The following is a 26,550-nucleotide window of genomic DNA, read 5'->3' on the forward strand; positions in this document are numbered from 1 at the left end:
TAATTTATGAGAGATTGTGAATTTATGTGAACAGCGTGTGGTGAAATATGTGAAAATCATCAAAACTGAGAAATGTAATCTTCAAGCGGCACTGATAGTAATGGTTTTTCACCAGCGCACGTAGTTCTTTTTTATCACATGCATTGCATACCTTTGGTCAGTCTGTTACGTCCGGTCCAGTCAAGTGTAGTGCCGACTTGTCAAATCCTTGCTTTAGAGGATACAAGCAGTTTATATTGGAACATCACAACTTTATTCTATATGTAGAGTGTTTGATGTTGTACGACTACCAACACAAGACGGAACTGATATTCTTCACTTTACATCGAAATTGACCCTGTCAATATTTACCATCCGAACACTCGAGTGAAGCTAGCTCAAACCTTTTGAGGAAATATCAGGCATGGTTAGGGATATTGTTGGCCTTAGGTTAGAAGAACTAGTGAGGCTTATTTATTGCTGACAAATGGCCCCGTCCTCTACTATATAGGACTTTCAGATAAGAAGCAGTATGGATTAGGATTTCTAATCCATAGGAAAACAGCAAGCAACATTGACGAATTGTACAGCATTATGGGGAAGGTAGCAGCAGTCTTAATAAATTGTAAGAAGAACTATAGATTAAAGGTAGTACAAGCCTACGCTCCAACCTCCAGTCATGCTGATGATAAAATAGATCAGATGTACGAGGTTGTTGAATTAGCGATGAGAAAAGTGCAAACTCAGTATTTATTTATTTATTTATTTATTTATTTATTTATTTATTTATCATACCCTCAGGGCCATTACGGCATTATAGAGGGGAGTGGTTACAAGCAAAAACGGGTAAATACAACAAACAGGAGTTGCTAGTGCAGAAAATTATGTATATAAATATGTATAAACAAAACTATTTAACAAATGGCACCTAGATATACAATGTTAGCCAAGGCATTTGTGAGTACAGGTTGAACAATATGAAAAAAAGGTTCCTAGTTATACAGTGTTAGCTATGACATTCTTGAATAATTGGTGATCTGCGATAGTGGCTATCGAGGCGGGGAGGTGATTCCACTCATTGGAAGTGCGTGGTACAAATGACTGCAAAAAAGCGTTGGATCTGCAAAATGAAATGTCAACCTTATGAATGTGGTCTAGTCTGGGTGATACATACGGAGGCGGAGAAATAAGTTTGTTGCGTAGCAGCGGGTGATGAAATAATTTATGAAAAAGGCACAAACGGAACAATTTTCGACGTGATAACAAGGACGGTAGGTTAAGGCTAGATTTCATGGCACTAATACTCGCGGTTCTATTATAGTTAGAAAGAATGAAACGAGTAGAGTTATTCTGAACCATTTCCAGTGAGTGTATTAGGTTTACTTGACCTGGATCCCATATTGAAGCAGCGTACTCAAGTTAAGGTCGTATTAGAGTTTTATAGAGGATTAATTTTAAGGAAGAAGGTGCTTTGGAGAAGTTGCGTCGTAAGTAACCTAGCATTCTGTTAGCGTTACTTATTATATGGGTGATGTGGGTATTCCAAGTAAGATCAGAGGTGATGTGAAGGCCAAGGTACTTGTAAGTTGTTACCAATTCTAATGGAGTGTTATTAAGGGAGTACACAGGAGGTTCACTGGTAGTTCGAGATACACGCATGAATTTACACTTGTTAACGTTTAGTTCCATTAACCATGAATTGCACCATGCAGAAATGGCGTTAAGGTCAGCTTGAAGCCTGGTAGCATCCTCGTCGCGAGTTATTTCGGTGTAAATTACGCAGTCGTCAGCAAATAGGTGAATTTGAGATGAAACACAGGAAGGTAAGTCGTTAATATATATGAGAAATAGGAGGGGTCCAAGCACGGAGCCTTGTGGTACACCTGAATAAACAGGACTCAGATTAGATGTTACTTCGTTAGCTGAAACGAACTGTGAACGGTTAGTGAGGAAAACTTCAAGCCAGTACAGAATTTTAGGCTCAAGGTTTAGTTGTTGCAGTTTGTAGATCAATAAGCTATGGCACACTTTATCGAACGCTTTTGCGAAGTCCAAAAAAATTAGATCTGCAACTGAAGAGTGGTCAAGCAATAGGTTTAGTTTATGCGTGAATGATACTAGTTGGGTGTCACATGAGTATGTTTTGCGGAAGCCGTGTTGAAACTCAGAAAAAAAGGAGTTTTCTTCTAAGAAGTTGGCAATATGAGAAGATAGAACATGCTCGATAATTTTGCATGGTATACTCGTTAAGGAAATAGGCCGATAGTTCAGTGGGGAATGTTTAGAACCTGTTTTGTAGAGTGGAATCACCTTCCCCACCTTCCAATCAGCAGGCAGTGACCCATTGTCAAGTGATTGCTGGAAAATCTTTGCAAGAATGATGGACTGCAAGAAAGTATACTGTAGTAATGGGAGATTTCAATGCATAAGTAGGTAAAAAGCAGGCTGATGATCAAGCAATTGGCAACTACGGCGTCGATTCTAGGAATAATGGAGGAGAGATGTTGGTGGAAATCGGGGAAAGGAATACGCTGCGAATACTGAACAACTTCTTCAGGCAGCGTAGAAACGAAACGCGGACCTGTCAAAGCCCTAATGGCGAAAGAAGACATGAAATTGTTTACATACTTTCTGCTGTTCCAAGAACACTGCAGCATGTTGAAATGTGACGGAGGGTAAAGTCCAACCATCATAGGTTAGTGACGTCTAGGATTTGCCTCAATTTGAAGATAGAAAGCGTATAATTGGCAAAAAAACATGTCAGCGTATGCGCAGTAAGCGTAAAAGACCAATTCAGGCTCGTACATGCAAGCAAATATGCAGCTTTATAAGAAAGGTGAAAATGACATAGACGTAATTAAGAAAAGCGTAACTAAGCTGCCATGAGAAGCAGCAATTCAAGTGGGAGGTACGGCACTATCGCAACCAGGAGGTAAGCTCTGCCAAGTAACAAAGGATCTAATAAAGAAACGACAAGGAATGAAAGTGTCCAACTCGGGAGATTAGGTAGAATCCGCGGAATTGCCAAAACTGATCAAGAAGAAAATAAGATATTCGAAATTATAACGTAAAGAACAATAAGGAAGCAGTAAAAAATGGACGCAGCATGAAATCAGTGAGAAAGAAAGCTGGTATACGACAAGCCAAGATGTATGCACTGAACGATAAGCGGGGCGATATCATGAGCATTCTCGAAGATATAGTAAAAGCAGCGGGAGAATCCTATACTGACCTGTACAGTACCCAGAAATGCCACGAAAGCTCCATTTGAAGGAGCCATAAACACGTTATAGGGGCTCCTCGTGTAAGTAGCGATGAAGTCAGAAGGGCCTTTTAAGACATGAAATGGGGAAAGGCCGCAGGATAAGATGCAATAACAGTCGATTTGTAGAAAGATGAAGAAGACATCATGCTTGAGAAGTTGGTGACCCTTTATACGAACTCTCTCACGACTTTAAGGGTCCCAGAGAAGTGAGAGAATGCCAACATTATATTAATCCAAAAAGGGCAGACGTTCAAGAACTTAAAAAATTATAGGCCCATTAGCTTGCTTCTAGTATTGTATAAAATATTCACCAATTTCCAATAGAATAAGAGCAACACCGGACTTCATTGAACCAAGGGCAGTTCATTCACTTCATTCAACCAACCGGCTGGCTTCGGGAAGGGATACTCTACAATGGGTCTCATCCATGTTATCAATCAGGTAATCAAGAAATCCCCATAGTACAATAAGCTTTCATACAATAGGAAAATGCATTTGATTCAGTAGAGATTTGAGCAGTCATAGAGGCATTACATAATACAGGAGTACAGGACGCTTACGTCAATATCTCGGAAAATATCTACCGAGATTCTACAGCTACCTTTATAACTCCACAAGAAAAGCGGGAAGATACCTGTAAATAAAGGGGTCAGACAAGGAGGCCCAATCTATTCATTGTTATTCAGTGCCTGGATTGAAGCATTATTCAAGCTATTAAATTGTAAAGACTTAGGAGTGAGTATAAACCGGAAAATCTCGGCAACCTTCGATGTGCAGATGACATTGTCCTGTATAGCGACATTAGGTACGAGTTACAACAAATGATTGATGGCTTCAACAGAGGGAGTGTAAGAGTGGGGTTGAAGGTGAATATGCAGAAGACAGAGATAATGCTCATTAGTCGAGCAAGGGAACAAGAGTTCAGGATCGCCACTCAGCATCTAGTCTTAGGAGTACGTTTACCTAGGTCGATTACTTACAGGAGACTCTGGTCACAAGAAGAAAATTTACAGAACATTAAAAATGGGTTGGAGTGTACACAGCAGACATTGCCAGATCCTGACTGGAAGCTTGCCACTATGATCGAAAAGAAAGCTGGACAATCATTGCCTTTTACCGGTGCTAACATATGGGGCAGAAACTTGGCGGTTCACAAAGGAGCTGGAGAACAAGTTAAGGGCGGTACAAAGAGCAATTGGACGAAAAACGTTAGACGTAACGTTAAGAGGCTGGAAGATAGTGCTGTGGGTCAGAGCAAACGCGGATAGCCTATATCCTAATGGACATTAATAAAAAAAGTGTAATTTGGTAGGTCATGTAATTCGTAGCTTAGATAACCGATGGACAATTATGGTTACAGAATGGGAGCCAACAAAAGGGAAGCGCAATCCAGGACAACAGAAGTTTAGGTGGGAAAATCAAATTAAGTAATTCGCAGGCGCTAGGTGGAATCTCTTGGCGCCTGAGTAATTGGAGATCACAGCGAGATGCCTTCGTCCTGCAGTGGACAGGATATAGGCTGATTATGATGCTCATTTTAGTGTTTGCAAATTATAGGAAAGCACCATGTCGAAGCAAAACGTACCAAAGGGGCGAATTATTGGGTGGCATTACAAAAGAAATTCGCTTTGACATACATGGCCTAGAAGATACTCGACTCATTCCAAACAATACCATAAGATATGAAGAAAACATTTGATTTTCAAGTATTCCCCTCTTGGCAGTACAAATACATGGGCGACTGCGCGTTCGAAAACAACTCGGCCTCAGTCGACGCGATTTATTGCTTCATACCACCCATACTTTTCCAGGCTTCAGGCCTAGTAAGACCGATATACGTTGCGTCGTTTGAGATTTCTATAGTAAAGAACACTCTTCGGGCCATTCAAGGACTAATATGGAGTTCATCAACAATTGGTGAGAAGACACTGGGTGTCATGAGTACCCGTTGGCAAAAAGAAACATAATAAAGCCAGATGATAACCTAACAAAGACGAAAGGGAGTAATATTTTAGCTTGCCTAAATTAGTTATAGCTACGTAGTGTGAGCAACAGAAGAATTCGACTAGTCTAGACTAGGCTCTCAATTGGTAATTTTTGATGTGACAGCGTTAAATGGCCCGTTGAGCGAAAAGCCGGCGGCGTCTGCAGCAGCGAACGACTTGCCATTGGCTGCGACGCCACGTCACGTGACCATTTCGTGCGCCAGGGAGGGATGAAGTCATCACCGCCACGCCACCCTCACTTTGCCTCTCTGTAGCCTGTGTTATCCGCGCGTTCCTTGTCTGTGGAAGCTCTCACATTCGTACCAGGTGAGCCACGGCAAGGCCAAATCATAGCGCGCCAAGCGCTTGACCGCCAGAAGTATACAACTTGAAGGACCGCTCAGCAACGTTCAATCGGACATGATGCTTTCGAGTTCACAACCCATAACTACTTATGCTCATAAACAATTCCGATGGAAACTGTCATTACTATATCACATGTGCTACCTCAAGGATGGTCCGAGAATACTGGCAGATGCCTCCGAGATTTTTCGACACCGCCTAATCTTGGAGGGCGTGGCGCTGATTCCCATAACACTCTAGGTCAAGCGTTCTATGCGGCGCACGATACTTGCGATGGGGGGGGGGGGGGGTGCAGTTTTCGTATTTTCTTCGGTGGAAAAAAGCCTGAATATTTAAATTGTGGCGTTTTATCTGCCGAAACCACGAACTGATTATGAGGTACGCCGTACTGGGCGACACCGGAAATTTGGACCAAGTGGTGTCCTTTACCCTGCATCTAAATTTAAGCACACGAGTGTTTTTACTTACTGATGTGAGCTGTCCCCGCAGGGGCGCCTGCGTCAGCAGGCGTTTGGTGTGTTGCGATACCACGTACCCGAGCACACGAGGGCTGTACCCTCCCGTGTGTAGCCGTGCGCGGCTCAGCCGTGACCGGGGACAGGGGGATCATGGGGGTTGAGCCGATGCCGGGTGTTTGGACCTTTAAGGCCCCCCGGCGGAGGCAACACACCTCTTTGGCCTCTACTTCACGTAGACGGCACCCCCGGACTGACCCACCCGGGGGAAATCGGCAGTCGCCTCTTCCTGTCTCTTTCTCGTCGAATCTTCGTCTTTCTCTCTCACTTTCTGGCCTTTCCTATCTTCTCTCTTCTGTGTACTGCCTTTCTCCTTGGCGGCAAGGGTTAACCTTGTGTGGCTATCTTACCTTGGGTACGCCATATTTGGTTATAGTGATGGCATACGACCGGAGTAGTGCAGACTTGTACGCAAGCTCTGCCACGTCCCCTTCGTTGGACTCCATGGTCAGCGGTCGCCGCTGTTGCCGAACAAACACATTTTCATTTGGCAGCGCAAGCCTCTGCAGTCTATGATCGGCGTCTGAAAAGATGCCGCACCGAAGTACCATTCCAATTCTCCTTTCGTAGCAACGCTCCATCTTTCCCCAAGTACTATGTAATCCACAGCGAAACCAACATGCCAGTAAGAAAGTTATCTCCATTCCTTGTAGCGAAATGCCTGAAAGATGAAATCGGATGGACATACAAAGCCTCCAAAATGTCTAGCGGAGACCTCCTCCTATAACTGAATAATAAAGATCAAGTAGATAAGCTTTCTGAACTTACCAGTATTGGCTAGGCGACAGTGACTGTTTCAGCCCACAGAACACTCAATACAAGCAGGAGAGTAATATCTGAAGAAGACTTTATTGGATTAAGCGACGAGGAACTGCTGGAAGGTTTCCAGGAACAAAATGTTACCAAAGTACAGAGAATAGTAATCCGCATAAACGATCTAGAAATCCCCACCAAACACGTTATACTCACCTTCGGAACAAGCGTAACGCCTGCTTCGCTCGATGCAGGTTATGTTAAAGTCAATGTGAGACCATATATCCCAAACCCCAGACGATGTTTCAAGTGCCAAAGGTTTGGACACGCTTCACATGCATGCCGAGGACAAACAACTTGTGCTAAATGCAGCTCCAACGAACACCAATCTGAGAACTGCACTTCTTCCCTACATTGTGTTAACTGCAAGGGAGATCATCCAGCTTATTCACGGTCCTGCCCTTGCTGGAAAAAAGAAAAAGAAGTCATTGCTCTAACTGTCAAAGGAAAAAATCTCGTTCTATGAAGCCAGAAAGCGGCTATCGTACCTTCCTCGAAGAAGTTACGCCGATGTTACGCAGATGGGGGCAGCGTCACAGAGGTCTCAGGAGTCCACCGAGACCACGCATAGTGGACCCGCCGTGATCCCTCCCGCACTCGTGGTGGAAGCAGCCGGCGCTGTTCCATCCTCTTCAGAGGCCCTGCAGACACCAGTCCCGCAGGGCCCTAAGATCAAAGATCAAGGGAACTCCAAGGCGCCGAGACGCGTCTCGGCGCAAAACTCTCGGTCTTCCAGCGCCTCAGAGAGAGCGATAGAGGTCCACACAAGAACCCCGGTGTCACTGACACCGAAGGACAAGCGTTCTGTCGAGCGTGGTAAGAGGGACAAAATCCAAGTAACCACTCAAAATAAGAAATGATAACCTAAAAGTTATCGCTCATTTGTATTAGCCTTTTTAAATCCATGTCACCTAACATCTCACCTCTTACATTTTCCGCAGTGCCATTTCTTACATTTCTATTTCAACATGTCTTTTATTATCCATTGGAATTGTAGAGGGCTTTTACACAACTTAGGTGACATCAAAGACATGTTAAGTAACCTCTCTCCTGTGTCCTTGTGCTTACAAGAAAGAAACTTAGGCAAAAAGCGCAAAAACATTTTAAAAGGCTTCACTGTTGTACGGCGCGACCGTACTCAGGCGAACCGGCTTTCGGATGGTGTAGCTATTGTTCTACAGAGTGGCATTGCACCTAGAGAAGTTTCCATTAGTAGTCACATAGAAGTCGTTGCTGTCACGGTTTTAGCACACATAACCATTACCATTTTTTCGATGTACATACCACCACATTCACATTTTACTTTATTCTAAATTAACTTTTATTGCACACGTAAAGTACCTCAAGGTCAAATGCTTAAAAACAACGAACTTACTTAGTGTTATCCCACACAACATGGGGCAGCGACAGGAAATGTTTAATGAATCTTAACAAGAGCCTCATTCGATCACGGCTGGACTACGGTGCCGTGATCTATCATTCTGCAGCCCCGAGCGCGCTAAAGATGCTAGATCCGGTCCACCATCTAGGAATCTGACTGGTCACTGGAGCTTTCAGAACAAGTCCCATTGAAAGTTTATATGCAGAATCAAATGAGTGGTCACTTCATCTGCAGAGAACATACATCAGCCAAACATATTTTCTGAAAGTCCACTCTAATCCTCAACATCCGTGTTTTAATACCATTAACGATATGACATATGCTACACTCTTTCATAATCGTCCCTCCGTAAGACAGCCTTTCTCGCTGCGTGTGAGGGAGCTTAGTGATCAAATGCATGTCCCACTCCTCGAGCTCCGCCTAATGCATCCAGCCGAGCTGCTACCTCCTTGGGAGTGGCAGCTCATACAATGCGATATATCTTTTGTGCAAGTCACAAAGCATGCTCCAGAGATTGAAATCCAAATGCATTTCCGGGAACTCCAGTACAAATACTCCTGCACGGAGTTCTACACAGATGCATCGAAGTCACACGACGGGGTGTCCTATGCAGCCGTCGGTCCATCCTTCTCGGAATCCGATGTACTACATCCGGAAACCAGTATCTTTACGGCCGATGCCTACGCACTGTTGTCGGTTGTAAAGCATATAAAGAAATCAAAACTCCAGAAATCAGTTATATATACGGACTCCCTTAGTGTTGTGAAGGCCTTGATGTCATTCTGTAACCACAAAAATCCGGTAAATAATGAACTCTACTCTGTCCTGTGCAAAGCATATATATCTAACCAACATGTGATTATATGCTGGGTGCATGGACATAGGGGCATCGAGGGTAACGTTCTAGCGGACCAGATGGCCACATCAATATCAATGCATGCAGTTAATCCTACTGCTTCGGTCTCTGTCACAGACCTGAAGCCTTTCTTAAGAAGAAAACTGCGAAACTGCTGGCAACACTTGTGGGACCTGGAAACAAATAATAAGCTGCATGTAATAAAGCCACAATTAGGTTTCTGGCCTCCTGTAACAAAATCCCGCCGGACAGATGACCTATTCTGTCGTCTAAGAATAGGACACACATTTGGCACACAACTTTTTACTCACGGGAAACGAGCCTCCAACCTGTGGTAGATGCGGGGAGAGGCTGACCGTCCTCCACGTCCTACTGGAGTGTCGGGAAGCCGAAGCTGAAAGAAAGAAATATTTTCTCTTAGCATACCGGCAGCACATCGCCCTTCATCCTGTTATGTTACATGGTCCAGAACCACTCATTGACACCAACGCAGTCCTCGGTTTTTTTAGATGTTGTGTTGCACGTTATTAGCCCCACATGTTCGTAGCGCCTCCTCTCTTCAGATGATGCTGCTGTGATAATTATTTTGAATAGCACATGCCTCTAGGCCTTTGTGGTTCAAGGGCTCTGGCGAGGCAGTAGTGCTGTAAGCAATTTAATATCTCGCATATTTTAAATAGTGCATCATTCTTCTACGATGAATTTTAATGTTCATAGTATTCGTCATTAGTCATCGCCATAATTTTACAGCACGTAGATTTTACGCACTTTACAGCGACTATTTTTAGGCCACTTTACAGCCAAGTCACATCTTCTTCACAGGACCCATCATTCCACCGCGAAATCACTAACACTGTCTTGGCGCTCTTTGGCCATATCTGGCCCTTGCGCCACTAAACCACACACATCATCACATTTTACTGTAAAAGATCTGGGGTTAACTCTAAACCAGCTACCTAAATGTTTCTTATTAGCGGGTGATTTTAACGCTCATGACATATTATGGGGTAGTAAAGCAACTGACACCAGGGGACAAACACTTGAAGATTTTATCCTGACAAACGAAATATGCCTTTCAAACACTGGTGCAGCAACCTACCGCTCCCCAAGCACAGAAGCTGTGAGCTGTCTAGATCTGGCGCTGTGCACTCCATCTCTCTTCATCTATTTTAAATGTAGTGTTACTAACAATCCTTATGGTAGTGATCATATGCCCGGCATTATTGAAAAAAACATCCTTTCCCTACAGTAACATTAAGATCAACCCGTTGGAAACTCCATCTAGCAGACTGGCCTCTCTTCAGCGAGAAGGCCAGTCTGGATGACATATCAGATGATCAAACGATAGACGAAATGAATGAAAACATTATTGCCTCCATACTTGCTGCAGCAGAACAGACGATCCAGGAATCCTCCGCCTTCTTTAGGAAAAAACTAAAACACTGGTGGACGAATGAATGTACTCAAACTAAAGAAAACACAAAATAAAGTGTGGGGTATCTTTCGGCGATACCCAACACAATATCACCTCCTGTATTTCAAAAAAGCAAAGGCGAAAGCCAGGTACACGCGTAAGCAAGCCGAAAGACAGTCTTGGCAAACGTATGTATCCTCCATCAATAGCTCAATAACATCCAAACGAATGTGGGATAAGCTTCGTAAGTTTAGAAGCGAGTACGCTCCTTATATGATCCCCATACTCTCACCTCTAGGCACACAAACGAATTTAAATTAACAAGCAGACATATTAGGGCAGCATTTCCATAACATATCAAGCTCAATAAACTATTCCATTGAATTTCAAAAATATAAACAATCAGCAGAAAAACAAAAGCTTCCGACAACAGGAAGTTCCGAGAGATCATATAATGCCCCCTTAACACTTCCGGAAATCAGCAGAGTACTCACTACTGGCAAAAAAACAGCGCCAGGTCCGGACAGGTTACATTACACAATGCTCGCACACATATCTCCAAATGCAGTTAAGACATTGCTCCGCTTCAACATAATCTGGGAAACAAGAAAAATGCCGAATGAGTAGAAAAAAAAAACATTATCATCCCTTTTTTAAAACCAGGAATGCATCCTACAACAGCTACCAGCTACCGACCTATAGCACTCACAAGCTGTCTTGCCAAGTCCTATGAATCCATTATAAACATCAGATTGGCATACGTCCTTCAAACTGAGAACCTGCTCGATAAGCATCAGTGTGGGTACAAGAAAGGCTGCTCTACAACAGATCATTTAGTTCGGCTAGAACACGAGATACGTGTAGCCTTTCTACACAAGCAATACTGTCTCACAGTTTTTTTTATCTAGAAAAGGCGTACGACACAACATGGAGGTTTGGTATTTTAAAGGACTTAGCGGATTTAGAGATCGGCGGTAGAATGCTTAAATGTCTTGCAGATTTCATGTCCGATCGAACATTCCAAGTGCGTTTAGGAACGGTGCTGTCCCACGTACTTATTCAAGAAAACGGTATACCTGAGGAATGTGTATTAAGCACAACATTGTTTGTGGTGAAAATGAACTGGCTCAATAATGTAATTCCATCCTCTGTAATGCACTCACTATATGTGGATGATCTACAAATTGCGTGTCGTGCATCGAACATGGCAACCTGCGAACGACAAATTCAAATTACATTGAACAAACTAACGCAGTAGGCATCTGAAAATGGCTTTCGCTTCTCAAGTGAAGAAACTATTAGTGTTGTCTTTACACAAAAAAGAGGCCTACAACCAGATCCGATCCTCAAACTACAGGAAGCCACACTACCGGTAAAAAAATAACACAAGTTTCTGGGTGTTCTGTTTGAATAAAAAGTTGAACTTTCTCGCACACATAAATAGTAGTAAAATCAAAGCGAACAATGCACTTAACATTCTAAAAATCCCCTCCCGGAAACGGTGGGGCTCTGACCGTAAATGCCTGCTACGCATCTACCGCACTTTGGTGCGTAGTATATTAGACTACGGTAGCATCATGTATGGTTCAGCCAGACTATCTTACGTCCGACGGCTTGATCCAGTTCATAACCTAGGACTACGACTGGCATGCGGTGCTTACAGAACATCACCTATCCAGAGTTTGCATGTTGAATGTAATGAGTCTGCTTTACAGCATCGCAGAGCGCCACTAACTTTTTCCTACATACTCAGAATCCGATCCTCTCCAGAACACATATGCTGCAACATCGTCACACTGTGCAGCTGACCCTTACATTACACAAATAAACCAAACATGATTAGGCCGCCTATCCTGCGATACGAACAATACTGTCGGGATTATGACATCCCTCGGGAAGTCCTCCAGGTTGCCAGAAAGCCAGAACGGTTGCCCCCGCGGTGTGATTTCACAGCGTTAGGTGTCTGGAGACTAACACATTTAAAGAAAAGTCACACCACATGAACACATCATACAAGAATTCCGCGCTCTTCAAGACAAGTATAAAAATTACATGGAATTTGATACAGATGGCTCTAAAACAAACACGCGGGTGTGGGGGCCGTAACAGAAAAGTGGGAAACAAGTATTCGACTACCTCAGCATGTCTCTGTCTACACAGCCGAAGTGTACGCAATATGGACGCTGGTTCATAAGATCATTGCTGACAAACTTGAAAACACCGTCATATACACGGATTCATTAAGCGTACTGAAGCCTCTACCCATGCAATCCCAAAGTGAACCCTTGTCAGGCGATATTTTGAACGCATTATTGTCAAACAAATATGGCAGATCATTAGGTTTTGTTGGGTGCCAAGCCATGTTGGGATATTGGGTAACGAAGCTGCAGATAGATGCGCATCAATGGCAGCGTACAAAAACATTGAAAATACAGCACTTCCATATAAAGACAGTGTCAACAATGCGATTCGGAAGGCCTTGACGTCAAAATGGCAACGCGATTGGGACAACTGTTTAAGCAAGAAGCTACATCTAATTAAACCTGAAATTTGCGAGTGGAACTCATGCAGTCACCAGGAACGGTTCTGCGAGGTGATCTTGTGTCGACTTCGAATTGGACGCGCACTTCTGACGCACCATTTCCTTCTCCGAAAGGAAAACCCGCGAACTTGCGAAAAACATAATGAAGCTCTTACAGTCATGCACATCCTAATATGTCCACACATCGACACACTGAGACGGAGGTTTTTACACAGCCTGTATAATTTGCACACTCCATTAAACTCTGCCCTACTTCTAGCAGAAGACCCCCTAGTGCCATTTCCTAACCTGTTCGACGTTTAGAAAAAATTGGTTCTTTACACCAACTATAATGTAATGCAGGCTTACCTGCTCTAACGTTCCGTTTTATTTTGTCTTGTGACTGGCACAGCATGGCCTTAGTTGCCTTTTTGGCATTAAACCCACACCAACTAACTGATATGACCTGTGCGAGAGTGGACACGGGACAATAGTAAGGCGACAAGGACAAGCGCCTTACTGTTCTGCCATGTCCACTCTTGTGTTGGTCCCACTCACACCTTTTTTTAGCACTTAGCCGCCGTCAAATAGCAGCTGCCGTGGCCGGGATTCCATCCCGCGACCTCGTGCTCAGCAGTCCTAAGCAACTGCTAAGCAACCACGGCGGGTAGGCCTGAATATTTGTGAGCATTTATTACATATGCACCTGCGTTTTAAACAAAAACATAGTTTACGGAAGTTGCGCTAACTGCACTATCTGCGACTAGGCATATTGCGCGGAAAGTAATACGGTTACAGTTTGCATTTAAAGGTTTCTGCGTGCACGTGCTCATTATTAGCAAGAAATTGTACTATAAATCTCTATTTACAGAAAGGTTCAATTATCTACTTTGCGTCTTGCAGCATCGTTCTTGCGATAAATTAGCCAAGAAAGCGCAGAGGCAGACTTAATAAACACACAACGAGGTGCAGATATCAACTGGAGGGTTTTATTTCGATTACAGCGATAAACAAAAATGACTGCTAACCAGGAAAGAAAAAAGCGCACACGCCGCATGATAAAACTCAGCGGGAATAATGTTGAACAGACGAACAACAAAATGTAAAAAAAGAACTACCACATGTTTGCAACAAAAGAAAAACAACGAGAATGTGCACAGCCTTGCGTGCGTAGATTGCAGAGAAGTGCCGATCCACCCATGGCGCATTAGAGGGCACGTTGTTGCCTCGCTTCTCGCAGCAGTTTTTGGCACTGCAGCACGTGTGGTTGCAATCCATACTTTCCACATTGTAAGCTGCTGGAATATTGAAACGCATATTCAGACCTGGTTGCTGTAGCGTACGCCGTTAATTTATTTATTTAATTATTTACACAAAGAGCGTCTGTATGAAGCCCACATGTCTGGGCGACCACGAAGGCGCCCCTGAAATGTGCGAGTTACACAATAAAATGCGCCACTCGACTCCTGAAGACGCCGCACGGGAAAATGAGTGCATACCGTACTACATCACGATTTCCTAAACTAACATAGGCGTTCTCCAAGTAAAGATTACATAGTACCGACAAGAATTACGAAACGACACGTAACAACGATTGGTGACTAGCACCATCAGCTACTTTCACAGTGCACGCTGTTTGCCACGTCAGCCCGGCAGCGCAGGCGCGCTTGGCTCGACGGATAACTACACGGACGTCACGAGCGGTTCTAAAGCTCCAAGTGTGGGCGGTTTGAAGTTTATAAATGACAGCGTTCTAGCGGGGACTGCAAAGAGACGATAGCAAAAAAGAAAAAGAAACACTTTCCCTGTCCCTGAGCCGGCTCGCATAAGCTCAGAGATAGTTTGTTTCGCTAGCTCAAACATACATTTGCGTCTTTGCCGAGATTATTCGTATGAGTCAGTAACGACAAAAACAGAGAGGCAAACTACATATGCCAATACTACACCTGTGACAAAGTGCTGCCATGGACGCCATTGCGCATCTTGCCGCTTCGTAGCCCTAATAGAGGCTTCACGGCGCTGTTGATCGCGTTTTATCGACGGGAATCGGACAAACCGCGTTGTCCTGCAGGGATGGTTGCGGGAAGTGCAGCCACAGGCGACAGACGACATTGGCGTCGCGCCATATTTTGATGGCGCTGATGTTCGAAAGGTGTTCCGTGCGCGGGGCAGCGAGAATGGCGAGGCTCACAAGTGAGTGAAACAATTTTATTGGAGGTCCGACGAGGATGCAACCTCATCGCGCACCCGGCTAGTCCCACGTCGGGACCGGCATGTCGGGACCGGCACTGGCCCGGTGGTGGGTACGCCGGTCAGCTAGAATTTGCTTGTCTAGAGCGGGGCTACACCGAAGCGAATCCCACCTCTCCTCACTGAACTTGGGGTATCTCGACCCGTACTCGCAGAGCATGTCTGCTAGAGTGGAGGTCTGCCCACAGTACGGGCAGGCGTCTTCGCGATACACGTCGTGCTAAACATCGTGTAGAACGGCCAGAAAGGGATATGTGCCGGTCTGTAGGGTCTAAGAGAACCGGCTTGCACCCTATTCAATTTAAAAGTGCAGCGATTGTCACGGCCAGACTCGACTCTCTCGTCCGAGAGAGTCGAGTCCGGCCGGTAGTTCTGTGCACTTCAGAAATCACTTCCGTCCTCAGCCGCTAGGGCGCTGTGCATGCGCACTTCAGCGTCACAAAAGGCGACTTAGGTTTGGATAGAAGGAGCTCCAATTCCTTTGGGGAGCACACCAGGCTGCGCTGTTCGACGTATGCAACAACGTCGTTGATGGCTTGCTGCAGCGTGTCTTGAATGTCTCCGTCGCTTCCCCCGATGACCCACAGGGGGATGCCGTCTGCGTAGAGGCTATGCTTGAGGTTGGGGATGATGTCTTATCGAGGCGGTAGTCCGAGCAAGGCCACGTTAAGGAGAAAAGGGGACAGAAGCGATGCTTGCGGCGTGGCTTTGTTGCCGAAGTGAATAATTGGCGACTGCAGCTCTCCGATGCTGACGATGGCCGTGCGACCTGTAAGAAATTTCTTTACGTAGTTACATGTTCGCTTTCCAAGATGGAGTTGTGCCGGTTGGGTCAGTATGGCCTCATGCGTGACGTTACCGAAGGCCTTTGTAAGGTATAATCCCAAGATGGCTCTGGTGTCCAGCCTGGAGCCTTTATCATCATAGATAATTTGGTGCTTGAACTGAATCATGATATCTTGAGCAGAAAGTTTAGCGCGTAAGTCAACCATGGTATTGGGGAAAAGATCGTTGGCGTTAATACGTCTGCGAAAGCGTGCGAATATGACGTGTTCAAGGACCTTTCCGACACATGAAGTAAAGGAGATAGGCCGGAGGTTTTTGAGTAGGAGGCGCTTCCCTGGTTTGAGAATCTTGATTTTGGCTTCTTTCCATTGCGAAGGGAGGTGTTCAGTTCCCAATTCGCGTTAAAATAATCTGTGCGGGCTAGTAGAGAATCCGCATCCAGGTTGCGAAACATTTTGTTAGTAATGGCATCATGTCCCGAGGCTGAGTTAGGGCGGAGTGCGAGAATGGCTTCACGTACTTCTGCTGCTTGTATGGGCGCGTCCAGGTGGTCGTTAACAGTGCCAGTGTATGCTAGAGTGGGTGTAGTAGGATCAGGTCCGACGTGGCCGTCTATCAACTCTTGAGGAACTTGTGCGTCCGTGCTCGGATGGCTGTGAATAATCTTTCGCAAGCTGCGCTGCTGTGTGTTCATTCTGTTGGCCGATTCGCGGAGGCAATGGAGTATATTCAACGACTTGGGGAGGTTTGATTGCCTCAATATGCCGTCGCATGTGCTGTGGCAATTTTGACAAGTTGTGGTGCTAGTCTTCTATGTGAAGGATGGGAGGGCTAATACGTCGAGCTTGTGTTCGCATCTCCGTTGCAGACTTGCGAGAGCTTCCCATACATACAGTAACTTGCTATGTGCCTCCTGCAGATTGGCTTCCTCAGGCACCAATATAGCGGCTTCGCTCACATCTTGTAGCAAGGATGCGTCCCAACCTTCCAAAGGGGGTTAGGTACCGCAGAAAGAGGCGAGGGCTCCCGCCTGCCAGAAAGCTTCGCAATTCGTGACGCGTAGTTGGCGGTCCTAGATTCCGCGGGCCCGCTTTAACTGCTGTTTGGATGAAATAGTGGTCGCTGCCAAAGTAGGCTTTTGTGTTCATGCAGTCTGCCTGCAGAATTCGATTTGGGAATGTCAGGTACTGAGTAGCGTCTCTGCTAGCGCTATTTGCCGTGCGAGTGGGACAAGTTGAATCCGTGACAACAGTAAGACCTGGACTGTGTCCTTCAAGCCATAGTTGCCTTCTCTTTCGGCGGTCCACCGTGTATCCCCATGCGACCGCACGGGCGCATAAGTCCCCTGCGATTAGCAGGGGGGCTTCCATAGCTACTTGATCCCGTTCGGTGAAAAGTCGTAAAAACCTAGGTTGTTGTTGTTTGGGGCTGCTGTATACACTCAGGATGAAGAGGCTCTGTTGCGTCCGCGTTGCCGACGGAGTAAGCTCCAGGAGAATGTGGGCTGCTGTATCGATGCCTTTGTCATGCTATATAACCAGAATGTTTAGATTAACTAGTGTGGTTATTGGGACCAGCCGTTATCATCATAAAGTGCTGTGTACGCTGTGTACCCCGAAAGCTTAGCCGGTTCTTCGGTGTCTTGTAATGCGAAAACACCGGGGGAAGTATGTGGTGCGAGAGAGGTAATGTATTGCTGCAAGTGTGCTAGTTTTCGGCGGAAACCCAGGCATTTACTCTGCCAAATGTAGCAGGTCAGTAGTTCTGGAGCACTCGCAGATATCTTTGCAAGGACGTGCGTACCACTTTTTTATGGGACCCGCTCTGGGACGGAGTAGGGTGTTTTCCAGTTCTGTCAAAGGGGTGTTGTGATATCGAGCCAGAGTCGCGACCATGTCCTGAAGCGCTTTGCGCGTGTCGTTCATTATGAAGGCCCAATAAGGAGCTATCAGTCTTTTGACAAAATATATGGACCGATCTCTAAAACGGGGCAGTCTAACACTACGTGTCACGACAGTCGAAGTGAACAATGCCAACTTCGGCTTGCATTTTTTTCTTACACTATGCGTCTTTCATGCTTACCAGCAGAAGCAGCAGTAGCAGTTGCAGCAGTAGCAGTTGCAGCAGTAGCAGTTGTAGCAGTAGTAATAGCAGCAGCAGCAGCGGTGAGTCATCGACCAGAAAAGAAAAGCGGCCTAGGAGCAACCTCCAATCAATGCCAATGCCGGTGTGAGGTGATCCCTATATACGAGATCTCAACGTTGGCTCTGCAAAAGCTGTGCCAATATAGTGTTGTATACAGCGGAACTGCAGGTGGTTCATTTTATTGTAACAATGAGTAGCGTCATAGAAAACGAGTTTCTGTTTAATGAATGTATATTTCTTCTGTGTTGGCTTCCGGCATGGCACATCTCCTGTGCGTGACCAGTCTGCTATGTCTAGAAATACCACCACGGCCGCATTTAGATGTGGGTGAAATACGGAAACGAACGTGCTAGATTTAGGTGCGCGTTCGAGAACCTCACATGGCGCAAATTTTTCCGGAGTCTGCCACCACGGCACGCCTCGTAATCATATCGTGATTTTGGTACTGAAAACCCCACAATTTCTTCCAAAAAATGTATGACTGCTAAGTAAGACTGATTTTCGGATATTGCAGAAAGAGCAACCACGTGTATTCGTGCCGCACGAAACAATCTTCAGGTATATTGTAAAAAGATATCGCTGGTTCAAGTATAACTTCAATTCTTTTTAAAGTGATTACCTGCACGAAATTACCGTATTGCACTATCCTGATATTCATGAAATGGAGCACGTGACCACATAGCAAACAGACTTACGAAATTTAAGTCATGTGATAGTCCGGGAAATGCAGAAGCAGAAAAGCGCGCCGTTTCTTCAGCCGCTTCCAACCATTTATACCGAACCTTATTTTTACAGCAAAGCTGTATTTGGCTAGGGTTCCATGCATTTTTGTTCCCCGGGACCAAAAACTGTCATTATCAATGGCTCCTCCCGCCGTAAGCATTCATGCTCCCGTAAGGATGCAAAAAATACAATGGCGCTTAGCCACGTAAGACAGAGGCTACAAGAGCTCAGCAAAGTAAGGCAAACAATGCTTAAATTCTTTCTAATCCTGCACACAACGTACAGAACAGCATATAGAAAACTGTCATCAATGGAGATGTCATCACCAATGGGTACCCCGTGTGCAATGGCCCATGCCCCCGTAAGCAAGCAAAAATGCAATGACTCAAAGTCCGGTAAGGTTCATGGCTGCTCATATTGCGTGAATAAGCTCCGATCACACTACCCCAGTTGTTGTTGTCGGTGTTTTCATAGAGGATGTGTATGTACCGGAAAGGGAGCGGTTTGCGTGTTCTGTGTGGCGGACATGTATCTTGCGATGCCACAGTGATCCGGCGCAACCGACCACCCAGCGGCGTGCGTGCTTCGACTTGATATTATCAAAGAATATGACGGCAGTTGCCAGTGAAATGTTCAATACCGATCAAGACAATGAGAGTGTGCGTACCTTTAGTCATGATGATCACCCATCAACATAATAAATGAGTTCATGCCTTTGTTCAAAATTATGTGACGCCTCCATGACAACCATCTTCAAAGAGTGGAATAACTCACGACTTTTTCTGCTGTGCTTTATTCTGAAACGCCCGCGAATACAAACTATTTCATTTCAATTTCATATGAATGCACTATAATTGTCACGTATTCCGAAGCTATCAGAGTAAATCTGAACCTGAACATACCAGGTAGCGTGATCGCTCTGTCAGAACCTTCTCCCGTGCCTTTACATCTCCACATAGAAAGAAAAAGACGTGCAGATTTAAATGCAGATAGAATAAACTTTAATGTCCAACGGGTAAGGTGATCTACCCACCCCCCGACACGCAGGTCAGGGGCCGAGTGCCGCCGCCTCAGATGCAGGCTGGGAGGTCTTGGGTCCCAGCAGCCTCTTCAGCCAGTTGGACGAGCCGGAGCTGTAGTTCAGAGTCCGAGCTGCCCAGCAGGGTCTCCCAGGTGTCTCTACTACCTATTTTGTGCGTTCTCCCAGGAGAGTACGGACATTCCCATATTATGTGGTCGAGGGTACCTCTCGCCCCACAAAGATTACATTTATCGCTCCTGGCCTCGGGGAACATGTGGTTCGCCATAACCGGGTGCGGATATGTATAAGTTTGTAGTCGTCTCCACGCGACTGCTTGTCTGTTTAATTTTGGGTCTGGCGGGGATACCAGTCTACGAGCCAATCTATAATGCTGCGTGATCTCCCCATATTTTAGCATGCCCTCTCCTCTCCCTCGGTCATCGAGGGGCCCCGTAGCGGCTCGGCGGTAGAGATCTCGAGCCAGCTCGTGGGCCACCTCGTTGCCGGGGACGGCTTCGTGCGCCGGAGTCCAAATTATTTGAATTTTTCTATCTAGCTTTCCCTGGCCTAGGATTCTGGCCGCTAAGGGCGAGATCCTTCCCTTGCTAAAATTTTGTATGGCAGTTTTGCTGTCACTGATCACAAATTTCGCGTCCGTTCCAGCGCAAGCTAATGCGATCGCTGTCACCGCGCAGAGTGACAGCGGTCACGGGAATAGAGACTTTTAGCTCAGCGGGTTTACGTTTCGCTCCGCTCGAGGTCGCCACCGTTGCGCCAGCGGAGCGGCTCGCGAAAAAAGAATTTTAGCCCGGCGGATCACTCACCCGCTCGAGCGGGGTAAAGAGCGGGGCGCTCTGCTGCCCCACCTAGTGGTCCGAATAGGAGTTACTGAGAAATGAATTTGAATTACGCTTGCTCTTATTATGCAAGAAATGTTGAATAAAGATATATTACATGTTCTCAGTACATTATTTGTTAATAATGTACTGAGTACTAATGTACGGGTCAGCGCCGCAGTCGCCGTCGTCGATGCAGAACTGCCGGCGTTCATGTTCGCGGCTGCCATCTTGCATTTCCCATACACGCCCGCGCGCGCTTACGCACGCTCGCGCGCTGCGTATACCCTCCGCTGGGGAGTGCTTTCCGGCGTAAACGCTGCTCCGTAAAACCGCTGGCCGCCTCAGCGTGGTGCGCATGCGCAGTCGCGTCTCCGCTCGCCCGCTCCGCTCCGCTGGCCGTAAACCCGCTGGGCTAAAACTCTCTATTAGAGTGTTTTAGTTGAGCGTGTTTACGCTCCGCTAAGCAGTTAAGCGGAGCGGAAGCGCGAATGCGCATGCGCCGCACGCTTAGCCGTAAGCGGGATAGCGGAGCGAGGAACACGGTCCGCTTAGAAGCTGCCTGAGCGGAGCGTGCCGCGCAGCACTTTGGCTAGCGTTGGCGTCCGAACGGATTGGATGCCGAAAGCAAGCGCGCTGGCTAACACGTGGCGTTCCCCAAGACGGCGCTTTATTTTCCATTGGATAAAATGGACCGGTAACGCATTACAAGCGCGCGTCTAGATACTTCATGGAGAAACAAGTTATATATATATACATATGTACGTTTTACGGTATAAGAGTGATCATAAAGTGTTTTTATTTTCTTTCATTACCCTGAATTTAGCCAGGGGGCGCTGCAACTACGAAAGGTCCGCTCCGCTACGCTAAACGTGCAACTAAAACGTGAAAATCGCCCGACGCTCCGCTGTGGCTTAGCGGGGCTGCTCGGAGCGGAGCGTACCGTAAAGACGCTCAACTAAAACACTCTATTACCACGGCCGCTGACGGCCGTTGCCACCGTAAAACTGCCGCCACCTCCCGCCGCGTCTACATAGGCCACCTCATGTTCCGAGATATTACCACATCTCATATTTAATGCTTCGGCTCGTTTATGCCTCCTGTCTTTGCTATGTTCCGGGTGCATGTTTTTTGGCAGGGGGGGGGGGGGGGGGGATAATCAGATTTTTTCTAACTTCCCCATCTACTTCCACCTTTTGGGTGGGGCCTCTGTCCGGATTTATTCCAACTTTGGCCAATATGGCTCTTCCTGTCCTCGTGGTGCTAAGTCTCTCAATTTGAGAGGTTCGCACCGCTTCCGCCAGTTCTGCCCATGTGTTGTGCACTCCTAGAGTCATCAGTCTCTCTGTTGATGTACACATGGGCAGTCCCAGCGCTCGTTTTACGCAATTTCTCATTAGAGAATCAATCTTTTCTCTTTCCACCACTTTCAAATCGAGATATGGCGTTGCATAGCTCACCCGGCTGAATATGTACGCCTGTATTAGTTTAATTAAATTTTTCTCCTTTAACCCTCGGCCTTTGCTGGCCACCCGCCTAATTAGGCTCAGGGTCTGCATTGCGTGATTCTGCAGCCTCTTGACGGTCTCGCCATTGTGGCCGTGTGACTGGAGAATCAGGCACAAGATTCTAGTTTGCCCGACTATTGGTACTTCTTTACCCGCCACTTTAATTTTGATCTCCGACGGTGCCTTGCACCTTAAGTGTTTCGGATTGTATATAAACAATTCTGATTTCTGCGGCGAGCATGCTAGGTCTCTCTCGGCCGCGTATTCGACTATGATGTCGGTGGCGACCTGGAGCAGGCTTTCGACGGCTGAATCACTTCCCCGGTAGACCCAGAGGGGGATATCATCCGCATATATACTAAATTTTAATCCCTCGAGCTTTGCCAATTGCTCGGGGAGTTCTCTCATAGCCACGTTGAAGAGTAGGGGAGACAGCACTGATCCTTGGGGCGTACCCTTACTCCCTAGCTCATTTGTGGGGGATTCCAGCGTTTGGAACCTCATGCAAGCAGTTCTTCCCGTCAGGAATTCTCTGATGTATCGATATGTCCTGGTACCTACATTAATCTTGTTCAGCCCTTCCAGGACCGCCTCATGCTTTACGTTGTCAAAAGCCTTCGTGAGGTCCAGTCCCAGAATTGCTTTTGCATCTTTAGACCTTGAGTCTATTATATCATGTTTGATTTGGAGAATGACGTCCTGCGTACACAAGTGAGGTCGGAACCCGACCATCTCATGTGGCCACAGATCGCCCTGCTCCATAAAGCCCATCAGTCTGGTCTGGACAACGTGCTCCATCAATTTCCCCACGCATGAAGTTAAGGAAATTGGCCGTAAGCTTTCCAATTGCGGAGGCTTCCCGGGTTTTGGTATTAAAATAATGCTTGCCGTCTTCCACTGTTGTGGGAGCTCGCCTTTTTCCCAGCATTCCTGCATGTACTTCGTTAGATAACTAATGGAATCATCGTCTAAGTTCCTGAGCATTTTGTTCGTTACCCTGTCAGGGCCCGGAGCCGACTTCGTTCTGAGTCTTACAATCTCTGCTCGCACTTCCGCTTCTGTGATGGGGGCGTCCAACGCCTCGTTAGGCGCTCCACCATAGTCGGGTAGTGGAGTTCGCGATGTTTCCCCCACGAACGTCTCAATTAATTTCTTCATGAAATAATCATCGTTCCCTACGAACGCGTGCCTAGCTTTTGCCAATCTTATACCGGATTGAGTTTTCGAGCTTGCGGGGTCCAACAAGTGCCGGAGGATGCTCCACGTCTTGGAGAGGTTCATGCTCCCCTCCATTTCGTCACACTTGTTGGCCCAATTTTGCTCGCATAATGTAAAAGTATAATGTTCAATTTTCTTATTATGCCATTTTTGGGCTTTGTGATTTAAATGCAAGAAGTACAAGCATCCGCACTACTTCAGTTTCTTTGTGTTTACATATTGCCATAGCGCCGGGCAAAATTTGAAAAAGTCTATTTGCCACGTGGTTCAGTATTATCTTTCACAAAGATGACAGCTTGAATATGAAATTAGTCAAAACTATTAGACGCATGTTGCGGCAAGGTAGCTTGATTTTTAGGTGCGCTTCATGTTATTGAATTTTTGCAGAATTAAATCCCTTTTCTCGTCAAATGCTTCACGTATTTTAAATATTTGTGCTAATAAAGAAGTGCAAACTTGTTTTACCAGGGAACTTCTTAATTTCATTTAAATGTGTAATTCTGTTTCTATTGCCGCGACGAAAAAGCGGAAACTAATATTAGATACAGTAGTTATCATTTACCCACAACTATAATAGAATGTCATTCCTCAGCTGCGCATTTACTGATGCTTGCGTCTCAATAGCACAATTCGAGGCGATTGCCAAAATCAATTCAGTTAGGTAAGGAATTCGCGCAGTAGCAGTTTCTTATGGCATAAGAGAAATATTCTTAGCGCTGCTGGCAACAAGATCATTACACAGTGTGTAGTTCTTGATCGGTTCATCTCCCTGTCTTTGTTCTGTAATTTAAGGGCTTAATGTGAGCCGCACCTAAGACAACCATATGACTCAACCTTTCAGAATGAAATCATTGTGTCAATACATACGGTAAATCAGACGGCTTTGGTGTAGCCTGGAATTGTCGTCCGACCCTTATGACTAAAGTTGACAATAAAACCATGAAAAAATAATGGTGATCACGACTTTCATTCGGCACATAGGAAACTAAAACGCAACTTTAAATAGGTGCGCTGTACTGCATCATTCAAATATATAAGTAAGGATACTGTGAGAAAATTTAAAATGCTACAAAGCCGAACTAACGCTAGACTAATATTGGCAGAAGCAGCATAATACAATAACCATCTTGACAATGTTTTCTGCGAACACGAAACACTAGAGAAATACTTTTATTGGCTTCTAAGTAGAGGATAAGAAATCATGATAATTTGCTTTACAATACATGGCGAAGGAATGAGCGATGCAGGACAGTCTGCAGCATTCATGCACGTTTCTGTGAGGTAGGAAATATTTGGAAGGAAGCTCACTAACAGGCACAGCGAGAGGGGCTGATCCACCAGAAGCCCGGAATTCTGCACAGAGCATGAAAACTGCGCAGCAGGATAACTTCCGTAGCTTAAGTTGCCGGGCTAGTTGAATTTGCATGCTATTTTAAAGAGAGGGTTTTGCAACACCACGAAGAGGATAGCGCACAGGTATTCGTCCTGCATTTCTGTTGTTCTTGTAGCATCATCCTTTCTATATAGCATGTCCGCTTACAACTGGAAATGGCATTTACCTTGAAAAGGACGTTTTCAATCTATTGCCGGTCTCGCCTGGGCCAGCACATGCATGAGCTATGGAAGCAGAAATATACAAGAAATGTCACAATACATGGATGCACGTGGTAATGGACATTCACCATTGTGCATTGATTAAAGCTCAAGGGCACTGGGGGGCAGCAGAGGCTTGTGAACCTGCATGACGAGTTGGACGCACATCTCGAACAGCCTCTAACAGAGCACATAGAGGTGAGGATAAATTCCACTTGATTTGAAGGTTGTTTAAAGATAAATGTACCTTCAATGTGAGCAGCTATCGAGGAAAGAAGATGGATGTAGTCCAGAGCCCTAACAGGAGCCGGCAATTGTACAGAAAGCAAAGAAACTGGGCTGCATGCCAAATACCTGCCGGACGCTGAGTAAGCAACACCGTTTTGCCTTCTTATCGAAACCCTTCCAGGGTATCGCAAGCCTCATCTCCCATTGCACCTACATGACGTGCAGAGGCAGATATGTCGCGAGACAAAATACAGGTAGATGCTGTGCGGTGCAAGTTTGCGTATACAGAACGTATTACCAGCAGCTGCCAGGAGTTGGGTGCCGCTCAAGGGTGCAGCAAAAACATGTGGGCCATTCTGAGGCAGAACTGGCAGTGAGCGGAAAAGAACAGCACGATAAAATATGGGTTGCAGAATGAGTAAACAATATTTCCTACATTGGGCACTGATGCTGAAGCTTCTCGCCTGGGGTAGACAATCTGTTACCTGCACACGTGAACAATACACTTATGTAAGAATGCTACTGCATGCTCTGACACAGTGCAAGTAGCCTGGTAATTACGCCATACATGTTCTCGTAATGAGAATTCCTATGTCTATTATTTTGTAATTTGCTCAACATGACCTTTCCCAAGTTCTCTCTAGCCATGAAGCTCAAGTACGTTATGCGCATGGTCAGTGAAAAAAAAAATTTTTTTTGTACAACGTTAAGACTTTCAAGTGTGAGCTTACGTTGAGCTGGTGGCTCTTGCGGTTAGGGCTGCTCCCTAAGGCTTAATATAGATGGTGTCGCATTCTTAAAATCTTTTATTCCGAACTTGTTTAAGACTAGCTGCTCGTATTGATTTTCTTCAAAATGATCCTGGACACAAAAAAAAACAAATCAGATTGACATCATGTCACAGCATCAAAACACCAGAAACATCAGAAACGTCACAGAACAGTGTACGAATATTCTATGCAGAAGCAGGGACACAGAAGGAAGTATAGTTGCGCTTCAGTAAAAATTTGGTCCTCTTATCTACTACACGACAAATAGGCACCACGCCGAAATTACCACGACTATTTTAGATTTATGCGCTAACCGCATGAGGCGACAATCCAAAGCGACACACGGCACGATGACCTGGAGGCCGCTGAACTACGGTCGC

At 45.7% G+C, this 26,550-nt stretch overlaps 1 protein-coding gene across 1 annotated transcript in view; it reads left to right on the forward strand.

Annotated features, from left to right (window-relative positions):
* The first annotated feature begins 7,441 nt into the window (after window positions 1-7,441).
* LOC126538795 (uncharacterized) overlaps window positions 7,442-26,550 on the forward strand; it is a 46,747-nt gene continuing 27,638 nt past the window's right edge. Inside the window, exon 1 of the mRNA XM_072284089.1 lies at window positions 7,442-7,647. Coding sequence (XP_072140190.1) covers window positions 7,442-7,647 — 206 coding nt within the window. The remainder of the gene's footprint in view (window positions 7,648-26,550) is intronic.

The sequence above is a fragment of the Dermacentor andersoni genome, chromosome 8 (assembly GCF_023375885.2).
Source record: "Dermacentor andersoni chromosome 8, qqDerAnde1_hic_scaffold, whole genome shotgun sequence".
In the NCBI taxonomy this organism is placed as follows: Eukaryota; Metazoa; Arthropoda; class Arachnida; order Ixodida; family Ixodidae; genus Dermacentor; species Dermacentor andersoni.